At 52.8% G+C, this 27,403-nt stretch overlaps 1 protein-coding gene across 1 annotated transcript in view; it reads right to left on the reverse strand.

The window, feature by feature from the left end:
* Nucleotides 1-27,403, reverse strand: part of LOC118930407 (maestro heat-like repeat family member 5) — a 67,342-nt gene that overhangs the window by 1,055 nt on the left and 38,884 nt on the right. The window contains 14 exon segments of the mRNA XM_057497591.1: nucleotides 143-261; nucleotides 852-942; nucleotides 1,530-1,633; nucleotides 1,636-1,705; nucleotides 7,487-7,702; nucleotides 8,085-8,133; nucleotides 8,939-9,071; nucleotides 11,982-12,001; nucleotides 13,326-13,507; nucleotides 22,626-22,804; nucleotides 23,374-23,527; nucleotides 24,326-24,355; nucleotides 24,357-24,476; nucleotides 26,723-27,313. Of these exon segments, the coding sequence (XP_057353574.1) occupies nucleotides 143-261; nucleotides 852-942; nucleotides 1,530-1,633; nucleotides 1,636-1,705; nucleotides 7,487-7,702; nucleotides 8,085-8,133; nucleotides 8,939-9,071; nucleotides 11,982-12,001; nucleotides 13,326-13,507; nucleotides 22,626-22,804; nucleotides 23,374-23,527; nucleotides 24,326-24,355; nucleotides 24,357-24,476; nucleotides 26,723-27,313 (2,058 nt within the window).

Consider the following 27,403-nt stretch of genomic DNA (forward strand, 5'->3'; position numbering starts at 1 on the left):
GCCCTGCCCAGACAGCGGACCAGAGCCCCAGCCCCAGCCCCACCCTGCCAGTCCTCAGGAGGGCTAAGCCTGGCCCCAGCTCCCTGGCCCTGCCTCCTCCCGACCCCCCAGCCCAGTGTCCCCCCATTCCCCAGTCCCTCACCAGGCAGCGCCAGAGGAAGTGGCGGGCACTGAGGCCCATCTCCCAGGTGAGCGCACAGAAGAGGGTGTGCCGAAGCCGCCAGCACAGCTGCGTGGCGCGGGGTAGGTGAACGTGGCCTACTACGGGAAGGCCACAGGAGGGGTCATGTGTTGCCGGGGGGCCCTGAGCTGGAGGTCTGTCGCCCCGGGATCACAGGCTCCAGGTGGGGTCTGAGGGAGCCTGCGGTGCTCGTGTGGCCCCCATGCCCTTCCCGCTGGCTGCCCTCCTGCCTCCCGCTCTGCTCCTCAAAGCTGCCTCTGGGGGCCCGTCTGCTGCAGCGCCAGCCCAGGCTGAGCTGAGGGCAGTTCTGTTCATTTCAGAGCTGGCTGCCCCGGGAAGGCCCAGCTGTGTCTTACTGGCCTTGGCACAGGCCACAGGTTGGCACAAAGTAGGGCTCAATCCATATTTCAACAAGTTCAGTGCACAACCGGAGCCTCCACCACATGCCAGGCTGCACAGACAGCACAGCCCTGGGGGTGCCCTTGAGCCTGGGGGTGTTTATTTGTGTGTGTGCACGCACGTGGGGAGGGGCAGGCAGACCATGAGCAGAGAAACCAGCACAGGATTGGCCACATCTGCTGCCCCAGGGAGCGCCCCTTGTGCTCAGGCAGCCCGCTGGCGTCTGCAGACCTCGGCTCTGTTAGGGCAAAGGCCCTGGGTGGGCACCGACCATGGTGACAGCCGGGCAGCTCCTTGCCTGCCATTGTTGCCACCAAGTCCCCAAACAGAGCCATGGCCGCAGCCCGCATCCTGTCCTGCTCCTGCAAGGCAGGGATTCAGCTGTAGCCAACCTGCCCGGAGGGCCCAGCCTCCACTCATCTTGGGACCCCCATGCCCTGCTGAGGATGGGGGCTCCATCCCTCTGCAGGTTGGGTTCACCTAAGCTGGGGCCTCTAGGGGCAGGGCTCTGACTTCTCCTGTAAGACAGGCTCCAGGGAACAGTCCCAGGCCACCTTTGAAACCCTAGAATGTTCTCTCACACTCAAAATCACATCCAAACAACCCAAGTGTCACGGATGCAGTTGTGGGGGGCAGGACTCATCTCTCTAATTTCCTAGGGTGGGAAACACTGTCATCATCAGGAAGGTAGGCCGGGGTGGGGGCAGGTGGAGTCGGGGTGGGGGATGGGGATGTTGGGAGATTGCATGTGGGCGCTAGTCCCTCTATGTGGAGAAGGGGCTGAGCTCCACCTGGCAGCCTCGCCGCCAGGCCTGGCCCACCTGCGCCAGGTGCACACCGAGGTAGCTTCTCTGGGCCTCTTGCCCTGGTGGGAGGATGGATTTGGGGAATGGGGGAGGGCACAGGAGAGGCTTGAGTAGGGGGCACGCTGTTCCTGCCCTGGACACACGTCCTCAAATAAGGAGCGGGCTTTGAGTGCTGCACCAAGGATCTGGGCGCCCATGCCACGTGCCCCGAGGCCGTGCAGCGCCTCAGACACGGTGCCCCGGATGTGTACACCAGCAGCTCGCTGCCCTGCAAGGAGCTGTCCAGGAAGGGCAGCAGTTGTCCCTGGAGCAGGCTTCCCTGGGGGCACCAGGACCAGCTGTCCCTGTGGTCCCCCCACCCCAGCACTGTCTGTTGGGCCCAGAATAAACTCAGGCTACCCCCTGCTGCCCTTCCCAGACCCCCATCCTGTCTTGGGCACCTGCACTGCCTCTGCATCCCTGCCTGGCATGGTGCCCCCTACCCTGCTGGGGTCCCACCCTGGTCTGCCCACGAGGAGCTGTGTGGCCGTGGTCAGGGCTTTACCTCTCTGAGCCTCCTGGGGTTAAGGGAGCATTAACCTCATGCTACTTGGCTCCTGGGTCCTTCCTTTTCCTGTTCCTACGCTGGCCAGAGGGTCCCAGCCAAGTCCTAGAGACCCTTCTCCTCTTCCACCCCACCCTGCCGTGGCCCCCGCTCCTGGCCTCTCCCTGGGCCAGTGGGCCTGGGGGCTGCTGAGATTAGGCTGCTCAGGTGCACGCGGGCTGCAGCACTGGTTTCTCATGCCACCCAGCGTGTGGGAGCGTCGGTGATGCTCCAGGCCTTCTGTGCTGCAGTGACCACTTCCCATTTTTACACTACTTAAGAAAAACAACCGAATTCATTTTCAGCCAGCTCTGTCTGCTCCCCTTGTTCGCGGTGCGTTCATGAATTGTCTAGATGAACTGGCAGAAAGCAATGTGTTGGCAAATGGACATTTCCTGCCATCAGGCCCTTATCAATGACTTGTGTGCAAAGCAGGGTGATTTTTACAACTTTCAGACAAGTTTTAGACAACTTTGTCGGCTTCCTAAGCTCTGTTTGGTTTTACAATATTAAATTTTCAGCAAGTGAGTCATTTAACAGCAACACTTTTCTGAGCCCCTACTGGGTGCAGCCAGGGTTTCTGTCAGTGGACGGGACAGGAATGAAATTCTAATGGGAACGGCCAGAAAATAACGAAACACGCACAGCACAGTGTGTGTCAGAGGGTGACAGGTGACATGAGAGAACGCGAGGCGGGGCTGGGGTGGAGCAGGCTGCAGCGGAGCTGGTGGCAGTCGTGGTTGTAAAGTTTATAGTCTGAAGTGAGTAGGATCAGAGAAGCGTCACAGAGAAGGTGACAGCTGAGCGGACTCTCACAAGGAGGTGCTGGAAGAGCCGTCCAGCACAAGGGACAGCAAGTGCAAAGGCCCTGAGGTGGGAGCGAGCTGGGTTTGAGGAGCAGAGGAGAGGCTGATCTCCACTCTCCCAGGCCCGTAGGCAGAGAAAACCCGGGAAAGGGGATGGGCAGCCACCGGCGCAGGGGCAGGTCAGCGGTTCGGGGAGATGCCGCTGCTTTAGCAGCGGCGACGAAGTGGGAAATTCTGGGTGTGCTGTGGAATTTGCCTGGGGTCTTCATCAGCTGAGAGGGGGGTTGCAAAGGAGCCTTTCAGGGAGACCCCAGTTAGAGTCTGGGTGGTTAGTGAAGGCTGGGTTCAGGTCCAGGGTTGGGACACAGATTTGGGAGCAACTGGTCAACAGATGGTACTTAGACTGGGGACCCCAGCGAGAGAGTGAATGTAGACAGAGAGGAGGAGGGGAGAAGGGGTCCTGGGCCTGATGCAGTGCTGGGAGGAGAGAACAGGAGGAAGACCTGCGAAGGTGGGAAGGGGCTGCCCGGGACACGGGGGAAGACTGAGGCAGCGGGCAACCCAGGGCAGAGCCGATGGGAAGGTCACTGTCCTGCGTGCCAACGGGTCAGAAGAGGAGTGCTGGGTGGCCACATGGGGAGGTCACAGGCGACCAGACAAGAGTGTCGGGGTGGAGGTGCTAAGGGGGGGTCCTTGGCCTTACTCCTTGGCTACATTTGCACCATCTCAGGTGAATATTTCATTGAAACCAAAGCATTATGTTAGCAGCATCTTCATGAAACAAAATACAATTCCAGTAAGTACAAAAATGGCTGGGTTGCCTTTCCTGAAAATAGCATCCAGATTTTTGATATGATTTTCACATGACAATGTGAAATAGAGACTTTTGGACGAGTTGTCTAGACCCTCCCCTTGAGGTGAGCAGAGGATCAGGAGGGCCTCCTTCTGCCCGCTGCCCTAATTTCTGGGCAGAGCCCCCTGTTCCCAGCAAGAGGCCTTCTGCAGTAGCTGGGCACATGGCTTCCAGAAGGAGATGGGCTTCCCCAGGCTCCTTGCAGCTGTGGTGACTGCTAGGACTGGAGCAGAACGGGGTGACAACTGGTGGGGTGTGCCCTCAAAGGGCAGACATCCTGCTGGCTGCAGTGGACTGGTGGTGACCAACCAGACCCTGTAGGGGACAGCACCTAGGGTGGGGCACAGCCAACGGAAGCCTGCTCCCTAACACTGTAGGTCAGTGGCCACCGTGGTGGACAGAAATGTGCTGCTGTCCTGTGTAGGTGAGGTTAGCTTGGGGCTTCTGCATGCAGCTGCGCTTGCAGCCTCCAGTGCCCACACTGCCAGCCAGTTAGTGCAATTTGTTTCTAATGGTAGCCAGAGGTGGCTGAAAGCTGTGAACCAGTGAGGGGAAACTGTCTCTTGCGGCCCTTTGTTGCCATGGGTCTCGGCTGAAGGCACCACCGTAGTGTTTGGGGCAATGACCAGCTGCCCTCCCCCAGCCCTCGGCCTGCCCTACACAGGCGGTTCAGCCTGTCCCCCCAAGAGCAGGCTCCCCACTGGCAGTGCTTCAGGTCTGCCTGTCTTGGCCAGCCCAGCTGTGGCTGCCAGTCCACACCCCACTTGAGAACCAACCCACCTCTGCCTGCCCTAGCCGTCCTCGTCTGGTGGCCCTCCTGGCCTGTCTTCTCCATTCCCTGCAGAGCCCCATATATGGTGGGGTGTAGAGGAGGCCCATGGAAACCTCATACTGGTTGTTTGAGAGAACAACTGGAGAAAGGTGTATGGGTGACTGGCACTGACTGAATGAATGGGTGAATGAATAAATGAGAGAGCAAATGTGAATAACTGATTGAGTGAATGAATAAATACATAAAGAACGAGTGAAAGAAATAACTAAAGAATGAGTCATAAATGAAGGACCCAAGGAACAAATGCATGGGTGGGTGGATGGATGGATACATAGATGGATGGATGGATGGACGGGTGGGTGGGTGGATGGGTGGGTGGGGGGTGGATGGATGGATGGATGGGCAGGTGGGTGGATGGGTGGATGGATGGGTGGATGGATGGATGGGTGGGTGGATAGATGGGTGGGTAGATGGATGGATATGTAGATTGATGGTGGATGGGTGGGTGAGTGGGTGGGTGGATGGATGGATGGATGGGTGGGTGGGTGGGGGGTGGATGGATGGATGGATGGGCGTGTAGGTGGATGGATGGGTGGGTGGGTGGATGGGTGGGTAGATGGATGGATATGTAGATGGATGTCGGATGGGTGGGTGTGTGGGTGAGTGGATGGATGGATGGATGGATGGGTGGATATGTAGATGAATGAATGGATGGGTGGATATGTAGATGAATGAATGGATGGGTGGGTGGGTGGGTGGGTGGATGGATATGTAGATGGATGGATGGATGGGTGGGTAAGTGGGTGGGTGGATGGATGGATGGATACATAGATGGATAGATGGATGGATGGGTGGGTGGGTGGGTGGATGAGTGGGTGGATGGATACATGGATGGATGAGTGGGTGAGTGCATGGATAGATGGGTGGGTAGATGGATGGATATGTAGATGGATGGTGGATGGGTGAGCGAGTGGGTGGGTGGATGGATGGATGGGTGGGTGGGTGGGTGGGTGGATGGATATGTAGATGGATGGATGGATGGGTGGGTAGATGGATGGATATATAGATGGATGATGGATGGGTGCGTGTGTGGGTGGGTGGATGGATGGATGGGTGGGTGGATATGTAGATGAATGGATGGATGGGTGGGTGGGTGGATACATAGATGGATGGATGAGTGGGTGAGTGGGTGGATAGATGGGTGGGTAGATGGATGGATATGTAGATGGATGATGGATGGGTGGGTGAGTGGGTGGGTGGATGGATGGATGGATGGGTGGGTGGGTGGATGAATATGTAGATGGATGATGGATGGGTGTGTGTGTGTGTGTGGGTGGATGGATGGATGGATGGGTGGATATGTAGATGAATGGATGGATGGGTGAGTGGGTGGGTGGATGGATGGATGGATGGGTGGGTGGGTGGGTAGGTGGGTGGATGAGTGGGTGGATGGATACATATATGGATGGATGAGTGGGTGAGTGGGTGGATAGATGGGTGGGTAGATGGATGGTGGATGGGTGGGTGGGTGGATGGATGGGTGGATAGATGGAAGGGTAAGGCTGTTGGATGGATGAATACATGGATTGACAGGTCAGTGAAGAAGGGCCATATCTAGTCTCCATTATTAAGTGCCCACTATGCATCATGTGCTGTGCCAAGGCTTTTGCCAGCCATGACCCTGACGGAGATCCCCCTTGACTGTGTGGAGACTACAAGGCAAACAGACTTAGCGTGAACTGGGCCGATAGGCAAAAGGCCTCAGAATCTTTTTAGAGCCTGGCCCTCCTGTGGCCTTCCTACCATTAGACACTTTCTCCCACAGCCCTGGAAATCTTTAGGTTAATAACAGCCCTCCATCCCCCCTCAGCAGTGCAACAGGGGTCTGGGCATCTTGCCCTCTCCTTGCGGTGTTAGTGCAGCCCACCCCCATCCCCTGGGTGGGTGAGGTGAAGGTGTGCACTTCCTGAATGGGATTAAGAGTAATGCCACCCTGACACGTCTGCCACGAGGACGCTGACTCCCCTTCCCCTTCCCCATATCCTGTGTGTCCTGTAAACAGGGGACATCCCATAGATCAGTTTAAGACGTCAGCCGCTGCTTTCAATAAGCACACAGATGACTCCCTGCGCGAAGACCCTTTCCTCTTGCCTTCACAAATTAACCTCCCTGACCCAAGCCGTGTGGCGATCTGTGTGTCCTGGGGCTGGCCGCCCAGGACAAGCTTCTGTAGGTAAGTCCACCTCAGGAAACCTCTATGGGCTCCGGCTGGACCTGTCAGCCCCTTTGGTCTTCAGGGGTCAGCTTGTTTTTGCTTCCCCTGGTGGAACACTGAGGAGGTAAGATGTCTTTCTCTAACCTGGCATTTTTACTGTACGGTGTCAGCCACCAGCGGGACCCACGCAGGATGCCAGGCGGCTGCTTCTGACAGCAAATGGTTAGGGAGTCCTGCGCTGGGTCCTGGTCTCCCAGATGCCTACTGTTGAGGCAGGTGCGAGTCTACTCAGGAAGAGCTGAAGGGACTTGCCAGCTAGAAAGTGCTGGACTGAGGGTCGGATGAGCCTGGCAGCCTGGTGCAGCTCCGGGCACTGAGCCACTGCCTGGTACCAGGCACCCACCGCAGGGGCCATTTTGGGAGTTCCAGGCCTTGGACTGGGCTGTAGAAGGGGACTGAAGACCTCTTTCTCTCCTGCCTCTTTGATAATGCCCCCAGCTGCTCATTTTGGGATTTGGTTGTCATAGTAATAGGATGGCATTGGGAGGGAATGGAGGGGATGAGTCAGCAATGGACTGGGGGCCCATTGGTGACATCCTCGCTGGATGTCTTCTGCAGGCCAGCCTTGGGGTACTGCCTGGTGGGTCTGCAACAGCATAGTGAGGAGGCAGCATCCAGGAAATGGAAGAAACGCTTCACCCTCCCACAACCCTGCCAAGAGGCCACCACCAACTCTGTTCTACAGGTTAGGAAACAGCCTAGGGAGATGGAGTCATGTGTCCCCAGCCACAGAGAGCAGATTCCAACCCTGTGGGCCTTGTCTATGCCTCGTGCACCTGGCCGCTCAGCTGTGGTGCCTTGCAGGCCTCACCTTCTCTGGGTGGAAGATGATGTTTCCCAGGCCCTGTAGGCTCAACATGCAGACGTCAGGGCTGGGGTCCCCGAGGCTTTGTTCCAGCATGGTCAGGGCAGCCTCTCTGGGGAGCACTTCCAGCAGGGTGGGGCTGTAGAGGAACTGGGGTGGCCCCCAAGGACAGGACAGGCAGGTCAGGCCTGGTGCCTTCCCACAGGGAGCCTGCATCTGTGTCTGGGACGAGGGCTCTGGGACCATGGTTTGGTAGGTGTTTCCCAAAGGGTGGTTGACCAGCATGCTCTGGGGATCTTGGTTAACAAGAACTTGAGGCACACTTCCATGCTGGTTTAGCCCTTCAATGTACAGCTGGGGAAACTGAGGCCCAGCATGGGAAGGGCCTTGCCTGATGTCACACAGCAAGGCTGCAGTCAATGTACAGCCAGCAGCAAGTTCCTGGGACGCCTGGGCACAGAACCCCATGTGGCCCAGATGTTCCTGCTGGTGGCTGTGGTGGGGACTGGCACCAGGTTTTGATCTGGATTTCAGCTGACAGACGTCTGTTATGGAAATGTCACAGGGCACCCCCAGCCCCTAACCCACTGTCGCCCCAGCTCACGGTCACAAGCCTGCTGCAGCCTGGCACCTGTCTGGCTCGAACCATTGCTCTTCCGGCTTCACAGTCCCAGGGGTGGGACCCCGGGTTGTGGGGACGGAGACCCAGCTGAGCTTCGAACCCGGGTCTGCCTGACTCACCCCCACTGCCCCTTCAGCTCTGCAGGGGTCAGGCCACATAAGGAGGGACAGAGAGACGGGCTCCCCACCGGCCAAAGCCTGAGGGAGTCTAGAGGTGGGGCCCCAGCCAGGGTCCCAGCCTGTGCACCCCTGTGGAGCCGGAAGCAGGAAGGAGGGGATGTGGGCCCTGATGGGCGTGGACGCAGCCAGAGGAGGGGCTGCTTCTGGGGGCGCCTGCCCCACTGGGGATGGGGACCGCCGCCTTCCTCTGAACTGCGGTGGGCGGACCTCTGCCTTGATCCAGCTGCAGTGGTTCTGCAGCACGGCCCCGGGGAAGGGGCAGGGCTTGTGGGCACAGCCCCGTGTCCACCCTCTCTCCACTACCCAACCGGGTGGCCGGAGGTGGTGTTGAGCGTGGGTGGGCACCCAGCCCTTTGAGCATGGAACCCTCTGCACTCAGCAGCTGCTCGCTGGGTGCCAGGCCTGGGCTGGGTGTGGGGTAAGCAGAGAGGCAGGCATGGCCCCAGGTGGGGCTGGGGGAACACCTGCCCCCACAGGCTCCCAGTGGGTGTGCACGTGACCGGGTGCAGCGGCACCTGCCTTCCCTGCAGAGGGCTGAGTGTATGCGCGTGCACGCGAGTCCGTGGGGGGTGCTCTCAGGCGGGCTCTCAGTGTGGCCCATGTGCCCAGCCTCCGGGACAGGTCAGGCCTCCTCCTCTGCGCTGGCCCAGCCCTTGCCTGGCAAGGAGGCCCACGCCCTGAGGGTTGGTGTGGGTGCTGGAGAAGAGCTCCCAGGCGCCCTGCATCCCCAGGTGGGCAAAGCCCTGCCAGTGGCCCGCAGTGGAGAGCAGGCTCTCTAGTGCCTCCAGCGCTGACCACAGCAGAGCAGAGCAGGGTCGCCGGGCCAGCCCTGCCCCTGGGGAGGGTGTCCAGCGCCCTGCGTGGAAGGCTGCATTCTGGCTCCTGTCTTGGCTCATCCCCACCCTCCTCCAACAGGTGTGCTGAGGTGCAGGATGGGTGGGAGCTGTGCTGGGTGAGAGGGGCAGCACCAGCCCACTCAGACCCCAGGCCTAAGGCTCTACAGCCAGTTGCTGGGGCTGGAGACTGGAGGAGGGTCCGTTCTGGGAGGAGCTCGACACTGGTTGGCACGTAGCCACTATGAGGCGCCTCCAGAGCCTCAGAGGAGACATGACTGCATCTGTGCTGGCTTTGCTGGGCTGGAGCTCACTGGGCTAGAGAGTGCTGGAGAGGAATCGGCATAGTGGTCTGTCCGTCCGGCCACCTCCCACCTGGTCACACAGCTGGATGTGTGAGCATGAGGTTCCGGCCACCCCGAGGCTGGTCCCATCACTGGGCATGTGAACCAGAAGGAGGCTGTCAGCTCTGACCAGACGTGTGACACCTCTGAGCAGATTTACAAAACCAAGTGTCAAGGGATAAAATGCCACTCTGTGAAAGTCCTCAGGGGTGCCAGTGCAGATGTCAGCTGGCTTGTCATCTTGCCCCCAGACATGCCACTAGAGAGGCAGCGTTTTCCAGGTCACTGGGCTTAGCTGCCGAGTGATGACGTATTGGGGAGAAGGCAGCTCCGGGCCCAGGCACGTGGGCCCTGCCTTCCACGCGCACCTCGTCCCTGCAGCCACACCAGGGCTTCCCTAAAGACTGATCTAGGCTGATTAGGGCATTCTTGGGTGAATCATCACCCTCTGCGTGGCCCTAAAACCTAAAACCAACCCCAGCCCAGGACCCCCAGCAACACACAGGGAATGTGTCACCTGAAAGCCACGCGGCCGCGAGACTGAAGCTGGCACCCCTGGCGCCTGAGCCCCGCTGGGCAGGACCACCCTCCCTCCTTCCTGCACCCTCCTCCAGCCTCACCCCAGTGATGCCGCCCCCAGGGGTTCGGGAGGACGTGGTGTGTGGGGAGCCTGCCGGGCGCATGGGGCTGGGGTTCCCCGCGCCCATCGGACCCTCCAGGGCCCCAGGGCACAGACCTCTGCTGTCTGCTGTGTGGCGACAAGGAAAGGAGGCCCAGTCCTCTTCCACCTGGAGTGGAAGCCTCCTCTTAGAAGCCTCTCCCATCAGGCGTGAGGCAGGAGTGCCCCATCTTTGTAGGTCACGTGCCCTGGACACTGCTCCCCAGGGCCCACCTGCCCCCTCACTCCCTCTGCACAGAGCCCTCCAGGGCCCCCATGCTCTGGGGCGGAGGCTGACCTCCAGGCCTCCTCTCTGTCCCTGCCCCTCTGGAAGGCTGTCTGCCCTCCCTGTCCTCAGGCCTCTAACCGTCTTTGAGGTCTCTGCTCAGGTGGGGTCCTCAGGGAACTGCACAACAGGTAGTGCCCTTTAGGTCATCCTTGGCAGAGGTCAGGACTCTCCTTCAGGGCTGTCAGGTGACCTCTGTTTGCGTTTGCAAGGGCTGTGAGCTCCCAAGCCAGGGCAGATCTCTGGTGACGAGCGTGGGCTGGGACCTGCTGATATCTGAGCACTGACAGTGGGGCCCGCATGGCACTGGGTGCAGTTCGAGAATGATCCATGGTCGTTGGCCCTCCCACTCCTTTAGGGCAAGTGCCGTGGGAGCACAGGATAGAAGGGAGGGCACAGCTGGGCTGGGGCCGGGGTTGCTCAGGAAAGGAGGCAGGTCTGGGCAGGGCTGGAGGGACTCCAGGGTGGTAGGAGAGGACAGGCTGGGACAGAGCTCCAGGAGCCCCGTCGGCCCCACCCCACTCAGAAGTCTCTGCTCAGCTTCCTGCAGTCACACCCCTGTGCTGATCCCAGGGATCAGCAGGCCCCTGGGCAAATCATTAAGAAGATGCCCAGGCTGGGGTCATGAAATGGAATGCCTCACCTTCACCTTTAACTGAGGCCCAGCGTTGGCTTCAAATAAAAAAAGCTTTAAATTCAAACCTTTAAGTTTAAAAGAAGACTAGTCAGGAGGAGGTGAGAAACAAAAAGGAAGCACCAGGCATGTCACAGTGAAGGGACATTGAGCATTAACTTCAGATATGAGCTTCCTGGAAGCCAGGGCAAAAAGGGAAATGTGCTGGCTTGTACCTATAAGTGGTCCAAGGGAGTGTTTTTGAAATAAGGAGACATCAGATGTCCCATGAGAATTAAAGAGAGTTGACCCATAATGAATGAAGTGAGAGGACTGAAAAGCCCTCTATGGGGCAGGGTGGATATTGACTAGGGAAGGATCCAGTTGAGACTTGACCAAGCAAGTAATATCTCCAGAGAAGGGCACTGTGTTGGCAGTGCAAGGAAAGAGAGTCATGCATGCAGGACCACCGTGTGGTCAGGGGAGGATGCTGTGCCCAAACCGTGTCCAGTCCCTGACTGGCTGGCCCCAGGCTGGCCCAGCCTTGCAGGGCGCTGCTTCAGCGTCAGGGTCCAGCCAGGCCTGAGCAGAGAGAGACCCAAGGACCCTGAGACAGATAGATGCCCTTGCTCTCCAGATGCTTCCATTCTGTGGGGTGCAGGTAACAACTGTGAGATGGTGGTGGCGCTGTGAGGAAATACAGCAGAGAAGCATGGCTGTGATTTGAGAGAAGGTGGTTGGGGTGCCAGGCAGGTGAGGGTCCCTGGGGCAAGAGCATTCCTGGAAGAGGAAGATGCAAGTGCAAAGGCCCTGAGGCAGGATCAGGCTGGGTTTGGGGTGCAGAGCATGTTTGAGGGGCAGGAGATGAGTTCCTGGAGGCCACAGGGAGCCAGATGAAGTGGGCAGGTCCCCTGCAAGGATTCTCTCTTGTGTTAAATGGGGAGGGGTAAGGAGGGTTCTGATCACAGCTTGAGGTGGTCTGACAACTTCAATAGGATCTGGGGGTGGGGAGGGCAGGGAGTGCAGGGGAGGCTAGACCACGCAGGGGCTGGGGAGCAGAGGATCACCATAGCTTTCTCCAACCCTCCTGCGTTCTGGAAGAACTTTTCATTTGTTTATTAGGGAAGATTCATGCATTCTGCAGGGTTGATCTGAATAAAACGGGAACTTTATGCACATTCGAATTCGGAAGCCACGTGAGAAGCAGCGGCATTTTTTCCCAGTGATGTGCCTTAGGGAGAGTGGTTAAAACTGACAAACTGCGGCAAGCACGTCATAATACAAACAAATGAAAAGAGTCGGCCCAGCGGCTTTTAAAGACTTGCTTACTGGATTTCTCAAGACACAGCCTGGCGCAGAGGGACAAGGCAGCCAGCCGAACAGGCCAAGGGCGGTGGGGCGCTGGCCCTCCCACGCAGGCCTCGTCCACGGCATCAGTGCACAGCTGCACCAGGTTCCGGCCAAAGGCACATGTGGATGCGGAAGGGCATCTGGCCTCAGGGGCTCAGTGATGGCTGGGGGAAGGCCCCACCATCTGTGCGCTCTGGCACAGCAAATCACGGACATTCTGTATGGCTCAGGGAAAACCCCTAAGCCTCTCTGAGCCTCAGTTTCCTTGTCTGTAAAATGGGGAAGACTCACAGAATTCACCTATCAGAATTCCTGCAAAGATGATGTTCAGGGAAAAGGAGGCACTGTCTGTCCCTTCATGCTGGCAGTCACTGAGTGCCTCTCTGCTGCCACGTGCCCTTGGGTAACAAAGGACTGGGATGCACACCGGCCCCGAGTCTTTCCACGCTGACTGCTGCACTGGCCGCTGGTAGTGTTTGGAGTAACATCTGTTGGGGGCTGAATCATGTCCCCCAAAACATTATGTTGAAGTCTCAACCCCCTGGTATCTGTGAATGTGACCTTATTTGGAAGTAAGGCCTTTGTGGATGGAATCAAGGTAAGATGAGGTCATTAGGGTGGCCCTTGTCCACAAGGACTGTAGTCCTCATAGGAAGAGGGAGACTTAGAGACACATGGGGGAGCCCCAAGTGGTGATGGGTAGAGATGGGGTTGGTGTGTCTAGGGGCAGCAAGGATGGCCACAAGGCCCCAGAAGCTGGGAGGGGCAGGAAAATCCCCCCCTGTGGAATGTGGCAGAGAGCGGCACTGATGGCACCTCGACCCCAGATCTGACCCCTGGAGCCGTGACAGAGTAAATGCCTGTTGTTCAAGCCGCTGGTGTTATCAGCTCTAGGAAGCTAACACCCCTTCTTTGCCCTGGGCTTTCCTGCAGGCTGGGGCCTGTATGCATGGGCCTTACCTCTGGGGACTGGACGTGGCTGCCTCCCGGGCCTCCTGGCTGGGCTGGGGCTCCTTGGGCAGGCTCAGCTCCAAGATGTCGTGTATCCGGGTGAGGAGGGCCAGGAGGAGCTCTGCATAGGCCTCCTGCACGGCCTTCTTGAACTCTTGGGTGAACTGCAGCTCATACAGAGCGTTTGTGGCCTGTTTTTGGGCAGCAGGGGGACGCAGTTCCCAGGCCCTGAGGCCTGAGGGTCAGGTGTTCTGACCTACCATCTAATGAAACCCACGTCCAGCTATGCCTCTCCATCCCTGCTCACTGCCTTCAGGACCAGGGCCAAGTCCCTGCGCTGTTCCCACTGTCGGGCCCTGGCCTTTCCGGCTCTGTCTCTTGACCTGCTTGCAGGCCTGGTGTCCTCCGTCCCACCACACCTTCCAGCTCACTCCCACCGTGCATCTTCACTTGGTCCCCACAGGGACTGTCTGCCTGCCTGGTGAGCAGCCCCTCTGCTCTGACACCCTGACAGCCAGGTCAGGCCCTGTCTGTGCTTGCACTGACCCCATACAGCAGGTGCCGAATGAGTGAATGTGGAGGGCACAAAGGGCCCTGGAGGGCACAGCCCCCAGATAGCAGGCTGAGGCCTCTCATACCTGTAGGGGCTTTTGGTCTAGAATGTTCTGGGCGGTTGGAGGGCAGCACTGAGCACTAATAACAAGGGCAGGGCAGGGCTTGGGGCCTGGCAGGATCCAGGGAAGGCCCCTCTGCTGACCCCATACTGGAGGGGGTGCTGGGGAGAAGACTGATTGAGGCCAGGAGTGGAAATGAGGTGAGCTTCCCAAGGTGGGCTCCCTTGTGCCGCATGTTCAGCCATCACACTGGCAGGGAGCAGGGAGGCCCCTTACAGAGATAAATAGCCTCCAGGCTGCTCCCCCTCCAACGGGACTCCACCACTTTGGAGCGGCCGCCCGGGCCAGGCCACGCCCACAGCAACAGCGGAGATAAACTCCATAGCAGCCAGGCAGGAAGCAGAAGCCCTGTCTGCACCCAGCTGCCCAGCACAAGCCACTAGAGGTCGCTGTTCTCCCAGGAGAGGAGGGCCACAAACCAACAAGAAGGGAAGTCCTTCCAGCCGTCACTCGTCCCAGTTCTGCAGACTATTCCTATCACCATGAAAAGGCAAAGCTACAGGCAGACAAAGATCACAGAGACAACACCAGAGAAGGAGACAGACCTAACCAGTCTTCCTGACAAAGAATTCAAAATAAGAATCATAAACATGCTGACAGAGATGCAGAGAAATATGCAAGAGAAATGGGATGAAGTCCGGAGGGAGATCACAGATGCCAGAAAGGAGATCGCAGAAATGAAACAAACTCTGGAAGGGTTTATAAGCAGAATGGATAGGATGCAAGAGGCCATTGATGGAAATGAAACCAGAGAACAGGAACGCATAGAAGCTGACAGAGAGAGAGATAAAAGGATCTCCAGGAATGAAACAATGTTAAGAGAACTGTGTGACCAATCCAAAAGGAACAATATCCGTATTATAGGGGTTCCAGAAGAAGAAGAGAGAGGAAAAGGGATGGAAAGTATCTTGGAAGAAATAATTGCTGAAAACTTCCCCAAACTGGGGGAGGAAATAATCGAACAGACCACGGAAATACACAGAACCCCCAACAGAAAGGATCCAAGGAGGACAACACCAAGACACATAATAATTAAAATGGCAAAGATCAAGGACAAGGAAAGAGTTTTAAAGGCAGCTAGAGAGAAAAAGGTCACCTATAAAGGAAAACCCATCAGGCTAACGTCAGACTTCTCAACAGAAACCCTACAGGCCAGAAGAGAATGGCATGATATATTTAATACAATGAAACAGAAGGGCCTTGAACCAAGGATACTATATCCAGCACGGCTATCATTCAAATATGACGGTGGGATTAAACAATTCCCAGATGAACAAAAGCTGAGGGAATTTGCTTCCCACAAACCACCTCTACAGAACATCTTACAGGGACTGCTCTAGATGGGAGCACTCCTAGAAAGAGCACAGCACAAAACACCCAACATATGAAGAATCGAGGAGGAGGAACAAGAAGGGAGAGAAGAAAAGAATCTCCAGACAGTGTATATAACAGCTCAATAAGGGAGCTAAGTTAGGCAGTAAGATACTAAAGAGGCTAACCTTGAACCTTTGGTAACCACGAATTTAAAGCCTGCAATGGCAATAAGTACATATCTTTCAATAGTCACCTTAAATGTTAATGGGCTGAATGCACCAATCAAAAGACATAGAGTAATAGAATGGATAAAAAAGCAAGACTGACCCATCTATATGCTGCTTACAAGAAACTCACCTCAAACCCAAAGACATGTACAGACTAAAAGTCAAGGGATAGAAAAACATATTTCAAGCAAACAACAGCGAGAAGAAAGCAGGGGTTGCAGTACTAATATCAGACAAAATAGACTTCAAAACAAAGAAAGTAACAAGAGATAAAGAAGGACACTACATAATGATAAAGGGCTCAGTCCAACAAGAGGATATAACCATTCTAAATATATATGCACCCAACACAGGAGCACCAGCATATGTGAAACAAATACTAACAGAACTAAAGGGGGAAATAGACTGCAATGCATTCATTCTAGGAGACTTTAACACACCACTCACCCCAAAGGATAGATCCACTGGGCAGAAAATAAGTAAGGACACGGAAGCACTGAACAACACAGTAGAGTAGATGGACCTAATAGACATCTATAGAACTCTACATCCAAAAGCAACAGAATATACATTCTTCTCAAGTGCACATGGAACATTCTCCAGAATAGACCACATACTAGGCCACAAAAAGAGCCTCAGAAAATTCCAAAAGATTGAAATCCTACCAACCAACTTTTCAGACCACAAAGGCATAAAACTAGAAATAAACTGTACAAAGAAAGCAAAGAGGCTCACAAACACATGGAGGCTTAACAACACGCTCCTAAATAATCAATGGATCAATGACCAAATCAAAATGGAGATCCAGCAATATATGGAAACAAATGACAACAACAACACTAAGCCCCAACTTCTGTGGGACGCAGCAAAAGCAGTCTTAAGAGGAAAGTATATAGCAATCCAAGCATATTTAAAAAAGGAAGAGCAATCCCAAATGAATGGTCTAATGTCACAATTATCAAAATTGGAAAAAGAAGAACAGATGAGGCCTAAGGTCAGCAGAAGGAGGGACATAATAAAGATCAGAGAAGAAATAAATAAAATTGAGAAGAATAAAACAATAGCAAAAATCAATGAAACCAAGAGCTGGTTCTTCGAGAAAATAAACAAAATAGATAAGCCTCTAGCCAGACTTATTAAGAAGAAAAGAGAGTCAACACAAATCAACAGTATCAGAAACGAGAAAGGAAAAATCACGACGGACCCCACGGAAATGCAAAGAATTATTGGAGAATACTATGAAAACCTATATGCTAACAAGCTGGGAAACCTAGGAGAAATGGACAACTTCCTAGAAAAATACAACCTTCCAAGATTGACCCAGGAAGAAACAGAAAATCTAAACAGACCAATTACCAGCAACGAAATTGAAGCGGTAATCAAAAAACTACCAAAGAACAAAACCCCCGGGCCAGATGGATTTACCTCGGAATTTTATCAGACACACAGGGAAGACATAATACCCATTCTCCTTAGAGTTTTCCAAAAAATAGAGGAGGAGGGGATACTCCCAAACTCATTCTATGAAGCTAACATCACCCTAATACCAAAACCAGGCAAAGACCCCACCAAAAAAGAAAACTACAGACCAATATCCTTGATGAACGTAGATGCAAAAATACTCAACAAAATATTAGCAAACCGAATTCAAAAATACATCAAAAGGATCATACACCATGACCAAGTGGGATTCATCCCAGGGATGCAAGGATGGCACAACATTCGAAAGTCCATCAACATCATCCACCACATCAACAAAAAGAAAGACAAAAACCACATGATCATCTCCATAGATGCTGAAAAAGCATTTGACAAAGTTCAACATCCATTCATGATAAAAACTCTCAGCAAAATGGGAATAGAGGGCAAGTACCTCAACATAATAAAGGCCATCTATGATAAACCCACAGCCAACATTATATTGAACAGCGAGAAGCTGAAAGCTTTTCCTCTGAGATCGGGAATGAGACAGGGATGCCCACTCTCTCCACTGTTATTTAACATAGTACTGGAGGTCCTAGCCACGGCGATCAGACAAAACAAAGAAATACAAGGAATCCAGATTGGTAAAGAAGAAGTTAAACTGTCACTATTTGCAGATGACATGATACTGTACATAAAAAACCCTAAAGACTCCACCCCAAAACTACTAGAACTGATATCGGAATACAGCAAAGTTGCAGGATACAAAATCAACACACAGAAATCTGTGGCTTTCCTATACACTAACAATGAACCAACAGAAAGAGAAATCAGGAAAACAACTCCATTCACAATTGCATCAAAAAAAAATAAAATACCTAGGAATAATCCTAACCAAAGCAGCGAAAGACTTATACTCTGAAAACTACAAGTCACTCTTAAGAGAAATTAAAGGGGACACTAACAGATGGAAATGCATCCCATGCTCGTGGCTAGGAAGAATTAATATCGTCAAAATGGCCATCCTGCCCAAAGCAATATACAGATTTGATGCAATCCCTATGAAACTACCAGCAACATTCTTCAATGACCTGGAACAAATAATTCAAAAATTCATATGGATACTCCAAAGACCCCGAATAGCCAAAGCAATCCTGAGAAAGAAGAATAAAGTAGGGGGCATCTCACTCCCCAACTTCAAGCTCTACCATAAAGCCATAGTAATCAAGACTGGTACTGGCACAAGAACAGAGCCACAGACCAATGGAACAGACTAGAGAATCCAGACATTTACCCAGACATATATGGTCAATTAATATTTGATAAAGGAACCATGGACATACAGTGGGGAAATGACAGTCTCTTCAACAGATGGTGCTGGCAAAACTGGACAGCTACATGTAGGAGAATGAAACTGGACCATTGTCTAACCCCATATACAAAAGTAAACTCAAAATGGATCAAAGACCCGAATGTAAGTCATGAAACCATTAAACTCTTGGAAGAAAACATAGGCAAAAACCTCTTAGACATAAACATGACTGACATCTTCTTGAACATATCTCCCCGGGCAAGGAAAACAACAGCAAAAATGAGTAAGTGGGACTATATTAAGCTGAAAAGCTTCTGTACAGCAAAAGACACCATCAATAGAACAAAAAGGATCCCTACAGTATGGGAGAATATATTTGAAAATGACACATCCGATAAAGGCTTGACGTCCAGAATATATAAAGAGCTCACACACCTCAACAAACAAAAAACAAATAACCCAATTAAAAAATGGGCAGAGGAACTGAACAGACAGTTCTCCAAAAAAGAAATACAGATGGCCAACAGACACAAGAAGATGCTCCACATCGCTAATTATCAGAGAAATGCAAATTAAAACTACAATGAGGTATCACCTCACACCAGTAAGGATGGCTGCCATCCAAAAGACAAACAACAACAAATGCTGACGAGGCTGTGGAGAAAGGGGAACCCTCCTACACTGCTGGTGGGAATGTAAGTTAGTTCAACCATTGGGGAAAGCAGTACGGAGGTACATCAAAATGCTCAAAACCGACCTACCATTTGACCCAGGAATTGCACTCCTAGGAATTTACCCTAACAATGCAGCAATCAAGTATGAGAAAGATCAGTGCACCCCTATGTTTATCGCAGCACTATTTACAATAGCCAAGAATTGGAAGCAACCTAAATGTCCATCGATAGATGAATGGATAAAGAAGATGTGGTACATATACACAATGGAATACTACTCAGCCATAAGAAAAGGGCAAATCCAACCATTTGCAGCAACATGGATGGAGCTGGAGGGTATTATGCTCAGTGAAACAAGCCAAGCAGAGAAAGAGAAATACCAAATGATTTCACTTATCTGTGGAATATAAGAACAAAGGAAAAACTGAAGGAACAGAACAGCAGCAGAATCACAGAACTCAAGAATGGACTAACAGGTACCAAAGGGAAGGGGATTGGGGAGGGTGGGTGGGTAGGGAGGGATAAGCGGGGGAGAAGTAGGGGGGTATTAAGATTAGCATGCATAATGGGGGGGTGGGAGAAAAGGGAGGGCTGTACAACACAGAGAAGGCAAGTAGTGATTCTACAACATTTTGCTATGCTGATGGACAGTGACTGTAAAGGGGTTTATAGGGGGGACCTGTTATAGGGGAGAGCCTAGTAAACATAATATTCATCTTGTAAGTGTAGATTAGTGATACCAGAAAAAAAAAAGGGCAGTTCCTGTATGGTAACCTCCAATGAGTTCTACACAAGGGTATAAAGGGCATATAAAAGTGTAGGCAAAGGGTCTGTTTGTGTTTATACAGAGGATCAAAGCCTAAATGGGCTACCCCGAAAATGAACTAAGATACGATATGAAATAGAACTTCCAACATCAGCACTCTCTGGAAGACTCATGCCAGAAGATGATCATCAAAAAACCCCAACAAAGATCCACGCACTGCTACAGCTGTAGATGCACTCATCCCACCAGTTCCTGGACTTGCCATGGGAATGAGGAAGGAGATATCTAAGCTGGCCTGTGCATACAGTAAAACAATAAATTTGACTGGATCTATACTGTTGGAACTCAATCAAGAATTAGGAGAAGTGCAAATTGTAGCGCTCCAAAATCTTACAACTACAGACAATTTACTTTTAAAGGAACATAAGGGATGTGAACATTCCCCAGGAATGGGTTGTTTTAATTTGTCTGATTTCTCTCAGACTGTTCAAGTTCAGTTGGACAATATCCACCATATCAGAGATAAGTTTTCACAAATGCCTAACGTGCCTAACTGGTTTTCTTGGTTTCACTGGAGATGGCTGGTAATTACAGGTATGCTTTGGTTATGTAACTATACTCCTATTATGTTAATGTGTGTGCGCAATTTAAGTAGTAGCTTAAAACCTATACATGCTGAAGTTACTCTACAAGAAGATATGTCAAAGAAATAATCAATCTTCCCATGTTTTCTGCTACTTCTATAGCTTTTCTTCTTCCTTCCTAATTACAACCCTTAAATAGAATTCGTGCCTCATATCAAATTTACTGAGTATCATAATTCTTCCAAGTGGTAAAGATACCTCAAGACAAATGCTGGGCATAGAAGCTACAGGGCATAAAAATGCAAAGAAATAGAAAGCTAACCATTTCAAACAATAAGGCTTCTCTCTCACTTACCAACTTTACATTTCCCTGTATGGCCCCAGAAGATGACTGGTTAGCCAGAGATGGGTAAGATTCCTCAAGGGAGGAACAACCTAAGACAGGCACAGTCGCAGGGGGGTCATCAGGTGAGAAATTGGGGATCGACAGAGGTGAGGCTTAGAACCTCACCCCCCCTATTCTGAGAGAAATCTTCTGCATACGTGGATGTTTTATTGCCCTTGTCTAGCTTGGATTAACACATAGTCTACCGGCGCACACTTGATCATCTACATTTGCTCTTTTACAACACTAAACTATGTTTTCTACCTTTATCTTGTATCTACCTACCACTTCAGCATTTTATTAAAAATGATAATAATAAAGAGAGAAATGTGGTGTTCACATATAAATCAAGTATAAAAATCAAATGAGTATTCATATTTGAACTGACTGTTTATAGTTCATAATGCATGAGCAAAACCGAAGGTTTCTATGATGGCTGCCCTTGTACTGTTCACCATGTAAGAACTTATTCACTATGTAAGAATTTGTTCTCCATGTAAGAACTTGTTTGTTATGCCTCAGAAGATTGGAGACTGATGAAAATTAGGCTTGGGGTGGATTAAAGATTGTGCATTGAGCATTGACTCCCCTATACAGAATTTTATTTTTGTTAACAACCATTTGATCAATAAATATGAGAGATGCCCTCACAAACAAACAAACAAACAAACAAACAAAAAGTACACACTTCCAATGGTAAAATAATAAGTAACCGGGATGTAATGAATATAGTCAAGATATTGTAACAGCTTGGTATGGTGATAGCTGGTACCTAGAATTGTCATGTATATAAATGTTGAATCACTATGTTGTATACCTGAAACTAATGTAATGTAATACTGTGTGTCAACTACCCTTCAATAAAAAATAATTATCTTCAAAAAAAAATGGGTAAATCAGATAATGAAAGGTTAAATAATAAAACAAGGGACCAAGGGCATTAAAATCAATTAGGAGTACAAAGGTAACCAGAACAAAAATACAATCTTTCCTAAATTAAACTTAAAGATCAAAGAACACACACCTTGTAGAAAAAGAAATATAGCAATTAAAAAATATATACTATTATAAAAAATTGTGACAGAGTTGAGAATCAACATATCAATCATATCAATAGAAGTAAAAGGATTTAACTCACCTACTAAAAGAAAAAGATTCTCAAATCGGATGACAAATCAAAACCAAACTATATGCTGTATATAAGATGATGCCTAAAATAAAAAGATTCTGGAAGCTTAATTGGAAGGATGGGCAAATGGGAAAAAATAAGAAAGCAGAAGTAGTGATCCTGATAACAGACAAAGTGGAATTCAAACCTTTAAAGCATTAAATGTAACTATGCAGGGCACTTTTTAATGCAAAAGTCACAATTCAAGAAGAAGGTATAACACTTATGAATATATATGCACCAAATAACACAGCAACCAGCTTTATGAAGTAAAAAACTGCAGGAGATGCAAGAATACGTAGATAGAAACATAATAATAAGAGACTTTTACACACCACTCTCAATATAAGATGGATCAAAGTGGGCGTCAATTAAGGATGTAGACCTAACAACACAGTCAATAAAAAGCACCCTTCTACACAGGAATTAGCCGTCTTTCAGGAAGCAAGTCCCGGGTGCTGGAGCTTGTGGGCACTCTCTTCTGGTGGCCTCTGATTTATCAGTGGGGTGGAAGCAAGGTCAGAGCTTAGTGTGAGGAGTGGGTGGAGGTGTTGGGGGCTGAGGAGAGGGGAGGGCTGGGGGCAGCGCTGAGGTCCTGTGGAGGTGTGTGGGCAGGAATTTAAAACGGGGTAGGATGCTTTTTCCTGCATTCAGCTCCACAGGGGCAGGTGTCCAGTGGGTGGAGTCAGGTTCAATCACAGTTGGGTTTTACCTGCTGACAGAGACAGGGACTTGAGGTGTATTCAGGGAATGACTGTAAGGAATATGGAGTATGGAACTTACACTGGTGAGAAGAGAGATGACGACAGGTGAGGGACTGTGAGGTGGGTGGGGCAGGGGGCTGGCGGTTGTGGAGGGCAGAGGCTCATGGGGTGCCGGAGGGAGTGCGCAGTAAAAGTGGGACATGGTCAGAGGTGGAGGGGAGATGCCTGAGCCTGGAGCTGTCCTTGCCGAGGGGATGGCTGTGCAAGCGGGTGGCTGAGGAGGGTGGAGGACAGGGCAGCTGGGGTAGAGGAGGTCCGGGCACTGAGAAGTCAGGGTGAAGGGAAGATAGTGAAATTCCCAAGACCGAGATGGGGAGTGAGTGAGGAGTGGTCTGTGACCACGAGCTACATCTTCAAGCACCGAGGGGTGACCCAGGGCCGGGGTGTGGGGGAAGGGTAGCTGGGAGCAGAGACTGAAGACCTGGGATTCCGAGCTGGGATTCTCGGGAGGAAGAGGACCTAGCCCACCCCCAGACTTGGGGTTGTGAGGGCTGCTGGGGCTGGGGAAGGGAGGTCCCTGGAGGGGTAGGAAGGATGTCGAGGCTTTGGTGCTGCCCTTGGTCATGCCAGGAGCACCCAGGGCCCTGGGCCCTCCTCCATCAGGTGGCAGTGGCTGGGGCTGGGGAAGGGGTGTTATGTGGGAAACTGATGGAATGGGTGGAGCAGCACCTCCGCAGAGCCCGCCTGGGGGCAGGCAGGCAGGCAGAGCTGTGGTGGAGGCCTTGCTCCTCCCTGGGGGAGAATGGAGGGAAGGTGGGGCTGGGCACCTGTCCGGGGCCCAGAGGAATCCAGGAAGGCGGTCCCCAGCGCTGAGGTGTGGGCCCAGGCCGGCAGGGGGATGGCCTGAAGGGCGTTTTCCTTGGCTCGGGGGATGCAGACAGAACACAGCTGCAAGTGGCTGTCCCGGCCCAGGTTGGCAACCTGTGCAGGGAGACAGAGGACAAGGACAGAGCTCATCTGAGGAGGGAGGTCAGCCCTTCCCAGACGGACTCTGAAGGGGAGACACCAGCCTGCCCAGGAAGTCTGATGGGGGGCACTTCCCCGCCTTGGACGTCTGAGGGGGACACAGATCCTACTACTGTTATGTGGCACTGAGGTCTTCCAACTCCATCCAAACGCTGCCAAGCCCTGAGGGCTCAGACACACCTGCCCCTTCATCTCCTGAGCACACCACTTTGGCACGCGTGCCTGGGATGTGCCCCCTACCACTTTTGGGTCTTTTTCACTCATCCAGTAATGCCCAGCTCCACGTCAGCTGCCCAAGGCCTCCTAGTCTGCAGGGGCTGGCATCAGTCACCCTCCTGGGGACACCCCCACCCACTGGGGCACCCCACTGCCTTTGCACGTCCTCTGCTGTCTGAGCCGTCCACTCCGTCAGACGAGATCTCCCTGAGGCTCGGGGCTGTGCCTTTCCCTCCCACACTTTCAGTTCTAGAGCCCTGAGTGTCTGCTTGGGCAATGCATGCTCACCTCTGACTCTGCAAAGACCACCCAGGGCCCCAGGACACCTGCTTGGGCCACTCCCCCATTCATTCGTTCATCAATTCATTCATTGGAACCAATCAGGGTGGGGCCTGTGTCTCCCCCATCAGGCCCAGGCTCAGGGACACTGTCTTACCCAGAGGCCTAGAGGCTCTAGCTCTGGGTGCTAATTGCTAGGCTACCCCTCTGCCCCTGCCCCATTCTGGCCAACCCTCAGCGGGTGCCCAACCCCCTCACAGTCTTCGGCTTGGCCCCATGCTCCTGGACCAACAGTGGGCAGCATGCTGGCAGTGGCCTGTACTTGGAAGGGGCTGGGATAGCCTAGGCCATCGATAGCTGTCCAGATGAGGTCGGTCAGCTCAGCCATTGTGAGATGCTTTATGACCTCCTGTAGCAGCAGGAGTGGAGGGCGGCTGTCACCTGGGGTCCTCTTGCCTAGGCACCTGCCTCTTGCCTTCACTCTTACACCTTCTCCTTTGCTCCAGGGCCCCTACATCTCTGAGCACTTCCAGACCCCAGAACTCCATTCCTCTGAGTCCCCCAACATGTGTACCCCACTTGGAAGTTTGATCACTTACACATCTTTGAGCCAACTGTACCTCGGGAGTGGGAGGGAGGGGGCGATGCGTGTCCCAGGGCAGAGACACAGCTCCCTCCCTCCCTCCCACCCGGTGTCTGTCCTGGACTGTGCAGCCTGGCGGGCCTCCTCTCTTGCCCTCTTTGCGGTGTCCTCACCTCACAGGCTTCCTCATCCTCTAGCCTCAGCCTGGCTTGGTGCTCTGTGCCAGGCCCCACTGCTCCTCGTTACAGTTTAAATCAAAAACAGCTGAGCTCCAGCAGTGCGATGGCTCTTCAAGGTCACCTGGACCAACCCTCAGACTTGGAGAGGTGCGTGGCCCTTGCCACAGTGACTGGGGTGGGGCTGGGCAAGGCCAGGCTGGGTCAGCGACCCAAAGCTCTTGCCCCGTGTTAGGGGCTCCCAAGGGGCTTGACCCTGCCGTCTGCCCATATTCTCCCAAGAGTAGCCCTAACAGTCTGGGGAGGGGGTGCCATCTCCACCACCAGACCCCGAGCCGCTCAAAGCGACAAGGAGGTTGTCAGGGAAACGCACGATGGTGGTGGCCTCCCTGCTCGGCAGTGTCACACTGCAGTCTCTGAGTGGTGACTCGGCGAGGGCTGGGCCAGCCTGCGGCTGTCCAGGGCAAACCTTCCAGAAAGACTTGGGCATCACTGCCCAATATGGTAGCCTCCAGCCACATGTAGCGATTTAAACTTTAATTTAATTAAGTAAAATGTAAATTCAGCTTCTCACGCACCCTAGCCACATTTCAAGTGCTCAACAGCCACACATGGCCAGTGGCTACCGTGGATAGTGCAGGTGTAGACACTTCCATCCTCCCAGAAAGCCCTGTTAGAAGGCTGTGACTCAGAGCATCTGACAGCCGAGGGAGATAGGATGCTGGCGATGGAGTGACGGTCGGGAAGCCTGATAGAAAGGTATAACGTTTGCAAGGATGTTAAGAATGGTAAAATGTTTCTTTGCATGCCAGGATATTTGTTGAAATGTCTGAAGTTATATTAGGATGTTTGTTATGTGTATTAGATATAAAAGCAAGTATTACATCATCAGCATTAGAATATTTATTACAATTTTATTACTCTATTATTTCGGTAAAGTGTTTGTGAGAATTTTAGGTTATTAGATATTGGTTAGAATGTTAAAAATAATTTTAATGGAAAGTTTAATGTAGCTTATAATAACAGGGGTCCTTGTTAGCCACAGGTTCCATGCCAAGAATGGGCATTTTGATGTCACCATGTCAGAGACATCATGAGCTGACCACTCAGAACATAAGGCTCCATGAAATGTGGCCCATCTGGTCATTGCCAGAGCCAGCCCACACCCTGTGCCTTCAGAAGAGACCACCATTCAAATCAGATGTGGAATGTCACAAAGACACTGGACCTTGACGGGGTCATGAAAGGAACTCCCCTAGGTTGTTGACCAAGGAGGAGCTGCTGAGGTCGACCAGATGGCAGGGCAAGTGAAGGGACACAGTCTACACTCAAAGGAGGGGCATCTGGCTCTCAGGATTAAGAGGAGCCTCCCCAGAAAATGAGGAAGGCCGGAATATTTCTGCAGAGTGGTCATCTTGCAAAATGCAAACTCAAAGGAAATGGTGTCGTCTGACACCTCCGAGGGCACCTACTCCGAAGCAGCCCTGAAGCCCCACTTATGGTGCTCACGGCGGGTGGGACTTCACAGAACCACTCTGCCCATTTTACAGAGGAAGACGAGGCTCAGAGAGGAGGGGCTTGTGCAGTGTTGCACAGCTGTGAGAAACACACCTGGGACCCAAGCCTGGGCTCCTGACATGGGAGTCTGTCCCCAGTCCCTCTCACCAATACCCCCACCCCCAAGTCCCCTATCCCAGGTGGGGGGCTGGGGGGGCTTCTCCAAACATTCTCAGGTAACCACCAAAGACAAGATCCCGGCCTTGTTTTTAATACTCACACCCGGGTCCTGGCATTGACCTGTGGGTCCAGCCAGGCCACACCACCAGCTGGGAGCCCTGTTAGCAGAGCATGGCCATGCCCTCCACCCGGACTTGCCCACCATTCTAAGGCTTTGGCCTTGGTGACTTGGGAGTGGCCAAGCTGGACATTGCAGTCCTTTGGGAATGCCACCTCCTGGGGGCTGGGGGCAGCCACCTTCTGGTCTCTGCTGCTCCAGAGGGGGGCTCTATCTGCACTGCCCTGGAAGAGCAGCTTGGGGGCCTGCGCATCCACCTGTGAAGTGCCACCTGCTGGCCAGGGGCGGGATTGGGCAGGGGTGAGGGCGGGGCAAAGGAGGGCTTGGGGTCTAGGCTGGGACAGGCAGGAGTCAGGTGGGTCATTTGGAGTCAGGGTCAGGCCTACGCCCAAGATCAGGGACAGGAGTCTGAGGGTGTCTGGGGGTGCGGAGGAGGCCATTCCAGGGCTCAGGCTGAGGACAGAGGCAGGTGGACTGGGTTTGAGAGCTGGCGTGGGCTCAGCTAGGCTGCGGTTGGGGGGCAGTTGGTGCACTGTGGTGGCCCACGGAGGCTCGCCTCTCCGGCGCATCGGGAGCTGGTAGAGCTGGCTCACTCGTTCCAGGCTGGAGCTCTGCGTGGCCCTCTCTGGGTCCTGGCACAGTATCCCCAGCATGCCTACCAGCTCCCCAATCCATTTGAAGTCCTCTCTGGGCTGTGGTGAGAGCACAAGGGGACCCCTGATGGCAGAACCTTCCAGTGGGTTCCCCCGCTGCCCCACACTGCCCCAGGTGGCCAGGGTCAC

This window comes from Manis pentadactyla, chromosome 3 (assembly GCF_030020395.1).
Source record: "Manis pentadactyla isolate mManPen7 chromosome 3, mManPen7.hap1, whole genome shotgun sequence".
NCBI lineage: Eukaryota > Metazoa > Chordata > Mammalia > Pholidota > Manidae > Manis > Manis pentadactyla.